The 12,625-nt window shown below is 42.4% G+C and overlaps 1 protein-coding gene across 1 annotated transcript; it reads left to right on the forward strand.

The window, feature by feature from the left end:
* The first annotated feature begins 5,271 nt into the window (after positions 1-5,271).
* nkx2.3 (NK2 homeobox 3) lies at positions 5,272-7,563 on the forward strand. Its single transcript, XM_033979750.2, has 2 exons — positions 5,272-5,905; positions 6,719-7,563. Exons 1-2 carry the CDS (start codon positions 5,533-5,535, stop codon positions 7,315-7,317), a joined length of 972 nt encoding a protein of 323 aa, XP_033835641.1. The 5' UTR covers positions 5,272-5,532; the 3' UTR covers positions 7,318-7,563.
* The last annotated feature ends 5,062 nt before the right edge of the window (positions 7,564-12,625 follow it).

Below are 12,625 nucleotides of genomic sequence, written 5' to 3' on the forward strand. Positions count from 1 at the left end.
GATAAATGAAGGCCGGTCCAGGCTGCTCTGCTCTGCTCTGCTCTGCTCTGCTCTATGGGACTCTTCCCGGGAGACTTTTAAAAATGCACTAGAGACTGGGATGTTTAAGATAAGGATTTCTTCCACTGTCTGTGTCCCCATTATTTTGGTCTCTCTGAGAACAAGAGAAACTGTTTCACACACACAGTTAAAATACTAACTCAATTCCAAAAAGCATTTATAATACTATTTTTAGACCACGTTACTGGTCAGATCTATGGAGAGGCTGTCACAATAAAAATGTTTTCAATGGTAATGTTAATGAATAAATGCACACCAATGCCAGTAAATAATGCCTGGGGTAGACTGACAGAAGCAAAGGTTCTAACACTCACACACACACCCCGATCGCTCTAGCCAAAGTGGGTGAGGTGTCTTGCCTAAGGACACAACAATAGTTTTTGCCACTGGTGCCCCATTGTGGCACATGGTATTCCCATCGTTCTCACATCCAAGTACAAACCAGGCCCAGCCCTGCAGCTTCTGAGATCAGACAAGATCAGGCTTTGACAAGGAGGTTTGTCCACAAATAATTATGTTTTTTGTAATGATTAATACTTATAGTAGCAAATGTTTAAAGATGAAAGTACCAAAATACTTAATGCTTAATGTTAAATTATACTTTGTAAATCCCTTAAGAGGGAAATTCATTCTCTGCATTTGGCTCATCCTGCAATATGCAAACGCTGTGTAGAAAGGACTAGTGTAGCCTGCAGCCTTCTCACTGTGAATCTAAAGAAACAGACTGTGGACGCTAAAGGAACACTGACAGCTTTTTGGGATAGTTTAAACACTTATTTAAGAGAATAAAGTTGTTGTCATGTATTTGTATTTGTCAGATAATAACTATTGTGTAAATAAGATGAGATTTTTGACAGTTATGAAATTACCTTTACATTTTGGTCATCATAATTGCTACCAGGGACTTTTTAGCAAATATGTTAAATTCTGTTACTTGTATTTTGGTAATATAATCTTAATGTCACTGGGGTATTTCATATTTCTTTTACCTTGATCTGTGCTTTAATCTGAGCGCTGCAGTCTTGCTCCATACCTGGGAACACCCCCCACTCCCTCTCTGCCTTCACTTTGACAGTAGATGTTTTCATTCTTTCCAACCAGGTGAGGGTGTCTCGTATGTTAGCTATCACTGTCAGCTCTGCAATTATAGGATTTGAGCTTCTAGAACAAGGCTGGGGGCCGAGGCAGGGTTTGCTGCTACATATTGGTGCGGCCTCGGGGCTTCGGTCTGTACTGATGTGAGGAGTGAGTCAGACGTGAGACTGACAGCCAGTCCCTCCAGCAACACAGTGCCCACAGACAAGTAACTGTCCTTTTTAGATCAATATATTAGTCAGCAAGGAAACGTTCACACACAAACCCTGCATTCTCTGTCATTCACATACAGAACATTTACTTTGGCAGCTACCTCCATGACATAGATGTGGAGTACCAACAAAGTCCTGGTGTTTTCATTCTGTGTGCATGTTTTGGGTGCCGCTATAGCAGATTGTCATTTAAGGACACAAAGGCACACATTCAGACAGAAGTCAGTCACATTCCTGCAGAGGCATCACAGAAACACAAACACGAGCGTGTGCACACACATTCTGGGGCCACGCTGCCGTGCTGCTCACATGCCGCTCACACGCTGCAGTGGCCCCAGTCTCTTTGGGTCACGGCTCTGTGGTGAGTGACCACCTTTTTAGCTTCCCGCCATGTTTGTTTTCCAAAGACAATGTCATCAATTCTCCAACAAGAAGCTAGACACAGCAACAACAGGGGACAGGACCTCCCTGTTCCTCCCTCTGTAGTGCACTGACGGATGAAGCATGCAGGCTACACCGCAGAGCTGCCTGTGTCTGACAACATTCCACATCCACTGTGTGTTCTGCATGGCAAGCTCAAGTCCTGTCTACTTTCATGCTCAGTCCCACACAAACAAAAATCATGAATAAAATTACTTTGAAGACTGTGATACGCATTTGGAGAGTGAAGGTTCTTTTTATATACCTATGTTTCTGTAAAATTTAAAGCTTAAAAGTATGTGCACAAAACTGACTTTAGTGTATTTATTCAAACTAATTTACAGTGAAATTACATTGTCAGTGATATTTGGACGTATTAGCACGAAATTGACCAAAAAAACTAAAGACTTCACAATAACAGCACTACACACAGCCTTAATAAAGAATGAAATAGACTTAATGGTCAAATACTTAATTAACAATGATTCCGACTAATAATTTATTTAAGGCGCTAGGGTTTGACTTCAGGTAACAATGAAGTAGTTAAGCTTGAATTATTCCTGATGAACCTTTTGTTCCTTATGTGTTAAATCCTTCCTCAGATTTAAGGAGTAGTTACTATAAAGTGTCACCATAATTATGTAAATTACACAATAGGCCAACCACAGCAAAGGGCTAAGAAGAAAACAGGAGAGAGCCCACGGAGCCCAGCCCACCGCCCCTCTGTGTGGTTATCTCTATGGGCCTGTGTGGAAGCACAGAGGATAAACATATTTAGGCTGTGCGCTTCCTCCGAGCCGCATTCCCAACACCGTAGATCACAGTCCTCACACCCTCCTGCTCGCACTCACATATACAAACACACACCTGCTGGGGCAAGGCCGTCTGGAAGAGAATTACAACAGGCTAATTTATAGCACCCAAGGGAGGCCAGAGGGCAGGGGACCCAGACTGGCCTGACCAAGTTCACTTCCTCTGTTCATGGTCCCAGTGATAGAGTCCACAATGAAACACCAATAACCAATCACCAAATGAAGACATCCTTTTCTTACCTTCTGAAAAAGGGCAGGTTTACTCTCTCATCTTTAGGTATTCATCTTTAGGTGGAGCACGGAAGATTCAAGGTAAAAGTGTGAGAACGGAGTTAAAGCTGAACTCAGTCCTGGAGCTGGCCTCCACGGCCTCCTCATTTCCTCCGGTGAGAAGCCTCTGTCATCCGTCACTCGAGCTCAGGCAGCGGCACAATAGCAGCGTCTAGGCCCTGGCTACTGACACCACCACACTGGGCGGCTGATAAGACTTACCTTCCGGGACGTGGAACAACTGAGAGCGGCTACAGACACAAAGTGGTTTGGGCCTTTGCCATCACCTCACCAAAGGATCAAGGAAAGAACATAGGAGCTAAATGAGACTTGCACTTTTAATGGGAATAACTTTTCCTTTTTCCTCATTGTATTTTTAAGGTCATTAACAGATAAAACTTGTTTATCACTACAACAAAGCCCTTTCCATTGTGAAAATAAGCTCTTGAGTAAAGTAAGAATATTTTTAAACACACACTGACAGTTTAAGTCACTGTATTACTGACGCTGCTTTAGTCGGTTTAAACCAATGACTCACTAGAAAGGAAGGCATCACCTAATTTAAAAAGAAAAAGTAAACACGTCTTTTGAAATACATTATTAAATACCTTTAAATTAAATTTTTAAGTTAAGTTAATTAATTTTTAATTTAGATTAAAAATTTACAAAATGAAAGAATAACCTGCTCACAGCGGTGAGCCCTGTCTAAAGAATAATATAAGAGCACAGGCTATTGTGCATGAAAAGTTGTGTCAAGTAATTATAAAAAGATGGTTCCCACTGGCAGAGAAACAGGAAACCGAGAGAAACAGACAGAGTCAGGTCGTTTATAGAAGCAGGTGATTATATCCTGGTAATAATGAGTAATCAGACTGTGATACATATAAATACTTTGCTTCTGGACCTGCAAACACATCTGGACTAAACATACAGACTTACATTTATATAAATGTTGTGTTTCTGGACCTGTAAATACATCTGGACTAAACATATAAACTACACCTGCCCTTCTGCAAAAAGACATTGCTTCAACAAGTTGGAGTGAAACAGATCTGGAGTGAAAGGAAACATGAAGAAACATGCCCAAGACTTTATGGCAACACACTAAACCCATTCACCAACATTAAAGTCATTTAAAGTAATTGTTTTTAACAAACATGAAGTCAGTACTATCTAGCACATCGACATAAAGTAAAAAAGTGCTGTGAGCTGAGCAGCTCTGCGGCCTATCAGCTTTGACCTCTACTGCGGGTTTGACCTTACCTCTCTTATCTCGCTCATTTTGAAATGAAGATGATGTATTGGAGAGTCACATCCAGCATCGAGTAGCTCCTTGACACTCGCTGTGAGTCTGGGTTTTGTTACAGGCAGGAAACAGACCCTTCCGCTCCGTAAACACGCTTCTCCGTCGAACACTTTGGGCCGCCGGTGGCACGCGAGACGCCGCTGACGGTCACCGGGCAACAGCGAAGGTACGGCCCCGCGCGGGACTCACTGTCCTCTACTGTCCCCCACAGGCACGAGTAAAACCCAAGACACAGGAGAAACACCGAGAAAGAGACATCAGTGACACACATCACAACTATGAGGAAAAATATGTCACGTTAATCCAACTGCCGCTAAAATGGAGCCTAAAAGTCTTTACGCGCAGAATAATTAACACAAGCCTGGAGCCTGGAGTTTGGAAAATACAGTTTCTTATGTAACACATTATTCAAAATAAAAAAAAAACGTCCAAATATCTGGCTTAATATTTACGCAATTTGTTTAAGGCAACTTAAATGTGACCTTTACGCACAAGTTAGACTTTTATCGTTTTGAAACCAACTTTTAAAGATAAAAGATCTCGAGTGTAGATCTATTATTATTATTATTATTATTATTATTATTATTATTATTGTTATTATTATTATTATTATTATTATTATTATTATTATTATTATTATTATTATTATTATTATTATTATTATTATTATTATATTTTATTTATTGTTGTCGTCGTCACTATTATTGAGACTATTTCACACGGTTTTCTTTTGCTGTTTGGTCGTGCATTTTCCCCCCACGCGCAGCATTTTATCTTATCCACAACAGGAAGCAAAGATAGAGTAAAACCTGAAGTGATGGGGAGATGTGCCTGGTTCCATTAGACACACTGATAAATACATTTCCATTTCACTGTCATTTATAGTGAAAACTAAACTGAGCGTCACAAAATGTGTGCTCAGCCATAAGGCCCACCGTGTCTACTACTACTGCAGGATTAACGCAGCTACAATAACACAGATATCCGAGATTTCTCATCGCGGGGCCTGTGTTTTGTTATTGAGATACACAGTGTATGGAGACGGGTGAGGCAGAACGGACCCTCCCTGAAAAGCGCGTCACTGGGGAGAGGACAGCATCTTGGCTGACCCAGCTTTTCTCAGATCACTGCTCTGAGCCGACCAAACTGGATCCACCTCTTGATTACACACTCACGCAAACAGATGAGCAGCTGAAGGTGGACCTTGTTCAACTGACGCACAGCCGATCCGGCAGCGCACAAAAGCTTTATGCCCGAGCACGTTACGGGCGTTTGGGCAAACTCTCACAGCCTGGAGACGCCGCTCAAGGTATCAGAGATTTGACTGAATCTTGCCTGTCTTTTCTATGTAGTGACAATGCTCCCGAGTCCGATCATATCCACCACGCCTTTCTCTGTAAAAGACATCCTGAAGTTGGAGTTGCAGCAGCAATCCCAGCACCAACTGCAGCTGATCTCGTGCCTCGGTCTCTCGGGAGCTCTGGCTCAGCCGGGGCCCTTCATGAACAGACCGATCCGGTCACACTCACCTCCGTCCTGCATGTTAGCCTCCAGGAACAGCCCGAGTCCCAACAGCCCGAGCCTGTCCGAGTGTGACGAGCGCATGTACCTGAGCGCCGTGAGCGCACAGGAGTCTGCTTTGTCTGTGGATATCTTCTCCAACCCAGGAAGCAACCGCGCGCACTCCACCGAGCTCCAGCTTGAAATAGAGCAAGAGGACGTAGATTCAAGTGAGTAAGACACTTTAATCACACCGGTGTATTAGGTCAACTACTTAAACACTTATTTTATTTTTGAGCACCCTGAACTGGTGCCTGTGCAGCGTGCGTAAAAACGCGAAGTGTGCTGACATTGTCACGAATCAGTCCTGTCATTTTGAATGACACTGTAGGTATATACTATCCAAATAGTCCATGTAAACAACTATCTGTCAATCCATATTTTACATAAAGGCTAGAAGTAAAACAAACAAAAACAAGTCAAGCTGCACAGATTCTGACTGATCCAAAATAAATGTGTGCACTGTCCTAAAGGGGTTGGTTTGGCTACACGTTCCATCATCAGTGGACGTGGGCTACATTTTTATATGATTTTTTATTTTGCTCTTTGGCCTAAATGAATGACCCTGGATGTGTTTGGATTGTGTTTTAAGGTGAATGGAAATAATTGGCCGTGTTCTCAGAATGAAATCTGTGCAAACTGGGGTTTGAATTTAACTCAATAAACAGGCTCCTATTACGCGTTTCTCTCTTTTGAGTCGGGCCTAAGCACGCAGGCATGTGAAGAGTAATATAAATCTGCCCCATAATAATTTAATTATAAGACTTGAATTAATTATATAACCTATATAACTAAACAAATTCACATCTAAATGATTAAATAATTAATAAGTAATTTAAAACACATCCCGCCTGGTCCAATACAATAGAAGAAAGAAAGAAACAACAGGAAAAGTCAAATGAAACCATCACCACACACACCACAGAGAGGTCAGATGCCAGTGAGGTGTGCACTGATGTAAACGGTTTGTCCTTGTGCCACAGAGAGCTGCGCAGCGCTGCGGACCGACACTGATGAGCCAGACCCTGAGAAGCCCGTGTCCAAACAGCCGCGCACCCGGAGGAAGCCGCGCGTGCTCTTCTCCCAGGCGCAGGTGTTTGAGCTGGAGCGCAGATTCAAACAGCAGCGATACCTCTCTGCTCCAGAGCGAGAGCATCTGGCCAGCTCCTTAAAACTCACCTCCACACAAGTCAAAATCTGGTTCCAGAATCGGCGCTACAAGTGCAAGCGACAGCGGCAGGACAAAACTCTGGAGATGGCAGGGCACCATCACCACGTACCTCCACCCCCGCGCAGGGTGGCTGTGCCGGTGCTGGTGCGGGACGGGAGGCCGTGTGTGGCGGGCTCTCAGAACTACAACAGCTCATACCCTCCGTACACCTACAGTTACCCAACATACAGCTACAGCAACGCAGTGTACACAAACAGCTACTCCTGCACCTACTCCAGCCTCCCCACCCTGCCCCCAACCAACACCACCAACGCCTTCATGAGCCTGGGCAACCTGGGACAGGCTCAGACGCAGAGCCCACAGGGTCCGGGGCCATGCCAGGGATCACTACAAGGAATCCGGGCCTGGTAGCGCACAGGCACCGGTCATGATCTACTTGAACTATCGCCGCAGACGCAGCATGTCGGTCTTTATGTTCATATTTAGGGGGAACAATAGTGTTATAAAGTATTTAGCGACTGAACAAAAGACGATCATTTGAACGTGTGCGCCAGGGCCCAGGACCCTCACACTGAGCCACGGGGCGCGCTTTTCTCTGAGCCATGTCAGAAAAGTAACGACGAGATATTGTGTTTTTATTGAATGTGGACAAACAGGAGTGGAAGATCTCGCTATGAAAAAGTTAAAAATGGACTTGGAAAATATGGAGACATGAAGTGTAATCTTTAAACTAAAAATAAACCAATAGTCAACTAGTCAACAAGGCCTTGTGATGTGAGGCACTGGTGTTTTTGTTTATTTGCCATGACTCAGTGGCTAAAGCAGATTAGGCCTATAGGTTTACCAAATGAGTTGGTGGCAAAAAACTAAGTTTTTTGAGTGAAAATGCCCTTGTGTTTTATTAAATAAACCAAATAGGCCTGGGTAAAGTACTGAAGTGCTTTTGCCTAACGGGAAAGTGAAATATTGAAACGCGCGGGCCATTACAGCCTAATGTGGCTGGTAGGAGGAAACTTCGATCCATAAATCTCTTGGTCTCAAACGCTGATGTTTAGTTTGGAGGCTCAGACGAATATTTCTTTTCTGTGAGAAAACTTGTGGGGAACTTTGGTGAGACAAGATCCAGAAACAGAGGATCCTCTGAGCCAATGTCCGGTCAAGTTTTAGAGATGGACATTAACCAGACCGCCTCATTCTCAGGACTCACACGGAGAATTAACGCGCCACCATAAACTCCCGCTTCGTTTCGCTTCAAAAAGGCGGAACGAATAAAAATACATAATAAATACAGACACAGACAGGCCGCTCCGTTTAGTGACAGACGCATTAATCAGAGTAAACAATGGAATTGTGTCATTATATCGGCTAAAATCATATAACACAGGCCTGTGCTCGGACACGTGCGCTAATTGGTGATTGTCTTAAAACAAACACGCAGCTCTGGGCTTCAGGCTCAGGACGACACACTATTAATGGAGATGAATGGAAACGTAAACACAGTGTTTGTGTGGAGACTGCAGTGATGGCTTCACTGGCCATTTCCTGTGGCTCCTGTAGCGGTGGGACATACCTGGTGTCAGCGTTAAGTGCTGCGAAGTCACTCGTGTAAATAGACCTGGCGACAGCGCGGCGACGCCTCAGGACGCGGCCTGGACACGGCCGCGCTGACAGGCTCTGATCACTATCTGTCCCATCAAGTCCCACTATCTAACCCTCACCCAGCAGCTCAGGCTCTGCTCAGACCTGATCTCAGACCTGATCTCAGCCTCTGCTCAGACATCACCTCCTCTAAACACTTCAGTGGACGTCCAAATGGATCTCAGCAGATCATGACAAAATGAAAGAAAAATAAAATAAATAAACAAATAAATTAGTGTGCCACCCAAGATCAAACTCACCTTTTATCATTATGATGATTATTATGATTCTGACTCTGATCAGGCTATTATTATTATTATTATTATTATTATTATTATTATTATTATTATTATTAGTGTACTGTAATAATATTAGTATTATTTCTCATTAGTATTTGTTGAAGTTGTTGGACCTTGTAGTAGAAAGGTCAAGTAAAAGAAGCTCATCTCTCATCAAGAGTGCAGCCTATTTGTGTTATATGTCTGTAATTAGTCAATTTCAAACAATAAAATCAGTTGTACATTAAAATATTTGCCCACATAGGGGCGCTACTGAACTGTTGCTGCAAAAAAAAAAAAAGAACAACAACCTGTTGCCTCGATGACTATAAAATATTTATCCAAAGTTGAGTTGAACATGAGGATCAAAGCTTTGAGTTCAGAATCTCAGGCTTTTACGCATGACTGAAAAAACATGAGTCCTAAATCTAATGATGTATAAAGCACACAATGACACAAGTTACCTGGGTTATATGTCTCTGATAACAAAAACAAACCTCTGAAAAAGCAGCTTACCTGCTCATGTCAAACTGAGCATGACACGCGCGGTTGGGCGGGACAAAGGAGGGTCAGTCACGAGCCAATAAAACTCAGCCTCTGCAGTAATTACTCTGAATATTTGATTAGAGTTGACAGTTTTCTTCTCACAGATGATATTACTACTTTATCCACGACAATTACAATAATTCACTGGAACAAAACAGAGAGACATCCCCGAATGAGGAGCCTTCATTATGACGAGGACTTTTTTATCATTTTCGATCAAGCGCATCCTAAGCCCTGAACAAGAGGGTGGAAAGGAGACAGCGGCAAAAGACACAGAAAAACTCCACGGCTGCATCGAGAGGAGTTGGACTTGTTCACAGGAGATAAACTCTGGAGGAGCTGGCGCGCGCTGCGCAGAGGCCCCGCGGGACCCTGTGGACGCAGGAGGTGAGGAGCTCCAACTTTTACTCTGGAGTTGAGAGATTTGTGCTTTAGTCTGCCACGGGAAATCATTCACTTTTGTGTGGACACAGCTGATTTAAAAAGTCCATTCTGGGTTTATTTTTGAGCCTACAGTTCCATTGCACACTTGTGTTGAGGCCAAACTGTAGATTAGGAGTTGATGAAGTCGCCACAGTTTCATTTTGTGCTCACTCTGGCTCCGACTTCTATTGTCTGTGTTTTATAGATCTTCCATATTCGCCTGGGAGACCTCAAGATGGAGAGCATCGCAGGAACACGCTTATTTTATCCACGGAAGCACAATCCAAGGGAAGATCCAAGAAGCGCTCCAGAGCGGCCTTTTCCCAAGCGCAGGTGCACGAGTTGGAGCGCCGCTTCAACGCACAGCGGTACCTCTCCGGACCAGAACGGGCCAATTTAGCAGAGGCCCTAAAGCTCACAGAGACGCAAGTGAAGATCTGGTTTCAGAACAGAAGGTATAAAACCAAGCGTCAGGAGACAGAGCCGGGCGCGTGTTCAGCCCGGAGAGCAGCGGTCACAGTGTTGATCACAGACACACAAGAAGAGCACAGGATGAACAGGATGTACAACACACACCTGCACTCTCAATTCTACCAGTGTCACCAGTGCGCGCACTGCTGGAGTCAGCCCTGGAGTCCTGGGTGGACGCGCCACAGGCTCAGCTCTGGATGGAGCCACTTCCGACGGGAGGATTTTTGGTTTTAATGTTTTTCCGCTGGGATATTGTGTTCAAACTGAACTATGTACCTCATTTCGGTCTGACAAACATTGAAATGTAAATGTAGCCTGCAGCATCAAAAACAAATAAAACAAAACGAGTGTTTCCAACAGTAAATGTCACATTAATAATATTTTCATTGAGACTTGAAGGTTTGAGCAGCGCAGACATGTGTTTTAGTCTTGGCACTAATGGAGGTTTGAAATTTAGATGTGAAACGGTTCCATCTTCCATCTTTCGTGAGAAATAATTGTAATTATCAAGTAGGCAGTGAAAAGTGCAAACTGGAACACTGTATGTGAAAAACATCTGCCTCATGACCCAAACCTTATGTCTAAAATGTCAATTAACATATTTAAGCACATTATCCAAACATGTCCATTGATCATTGTTTATTTCACAGTCCATTAGCTTTTTATACTTTTTATCAGCCTGTTTTAAAACTCTTTAACTAAAGCTGCCTCCATGATCTGCAAAAACATATTTGTTAAAGATGTTAATTTTTTTTCTACAAAAGAATGAAGAATTATTTGAGGAATCAAAAACTGATCAAAACTGTTGGTTTGTCCTAATTACATTTAACAAAAATATTCTTTATTTAATGGAAATAAATTATGAATATGATTAATATTAACTGTAAAAATAGTAAATAACATTCTTTGAATTCTTTAGTTTCATATGAATCAAATAGAAACACGTGGTCTATTTAAAGAGTCATCCACCCAAACTAAAGAGTGACTATAAAACTTAACAAAGCATCACACACAAGTGTTCTTTAGAGTGAGAACGGAACGATTTCCTGTTGTCTTTGAGCACAGGAATGTTAAGGGTGAGGCCTGCAGAGAAAAATCACTGTACACACCTGATCTGTGCCTGGTTTTAAAAACAACATCTATTGAAAGAGTATTCTCTGTCTACTGACAAGTAATTATCAATTCATTTCCGATCAGCCTTTTGTGTCAGGAATTATTGTCTCAAGAGGCCTGTTGAATTTACTAATGCTCTCTTAATAAAAGTGCTGCTTTGAGATCAAGTGCAAATGATTTATAACAATAAATATAGAAAACATCTCACTACAATGTCATGTGCACCAAGCTAACCATTTACTATGTACTATGTACCATGTACTATGTACTATGTACTATGTACTATGTACTATGTACCATTTACTATGTACCATTTACTATTTACTAGATAGAAGAAATGATTTGAATTTTTTGACCGCACAAGTTAGTAGAGTGTTTTCCTAATGCATTTGCTGAACTCTTAATCCTACCCAGAGGACTATTTAGGATGGCTACAGAAACTATTAGTAGATGGTATCAGAGTTTGGAGGAATGTAAACATTTACAGTCAGACTATAAGACTGGGCTCCCCCTGGGCAGCACACATCCATCAGCGTGACCCCATCATCACTACAGTGATATGTATTATACTGCTGTACACAACATGAAAGACACGGAGAGGCTCATTTCACTAAATCTGTCGATTCATATTCTACATGTTCACAGTGGTATCACAGAGACATTTGGCTGAACAGGCTTAGACTGACCACAGACTCTTATAGGCGTGTGCTTCTCAGTGTCCTACACAAAGGCTTTAGTATTTTATCTAGTATTTTAGTCTTTATTTTGCTGTTGCACTTTTTACACTGTCCTCAGAGTTGTGCCTTTAAATGTAAAAAGGGTGGTTGGCTATTTATAAAGCTTTATTTTAAACTTTAATGTTTTGAGTCTGGATAATATAAATAATCAGATATTTCAAACGTTGTAAATCTTTGTGCACAGTCATTATCATTTTTCTAGAATGTAAATCCTTTTGAATAAGAATCAAGAGCAGTGTATTTGACTCTGTATAGTATCACTTACCAAATCCTGTTCAGCAGAGGTATTGTTGCTGTGTGCAAACACCCTTAGCTTCTCCAGGTCTGTGTTAGTGCGAGCAGTGGGGGGATTATAGGCGACAGAAGGATGAGCCCACCCAGAGTCCAGGCACATCAGGATCCCCGTCTGCACTTCCATTAGGAGAGCTTTACTGAGGAGGCTGAGTGGATTTACCTATTACAAAAAAAATAAAAAAACATGCACACACACATACACACACAGAAAAGGGAGAT

The sequence above is a fragment of the Periophthalmus magnuspinnatus genome, chromosome 15, assembly GCF_009829125.3.
Source record: "Periophthalmus magnuspinnatus isolate fPerMag1 chromosome 15, fPerMag1.2.pri, whole genome shotgun sequence".
In the NCBI taxonomy this organism is placed as follows: Eukaryota; Metazoa; Chordata; class Actinopteri; order Gobiiformes; family Gobiidae; genus Periophthalmus; species Periophthalmus magnuspinnatus.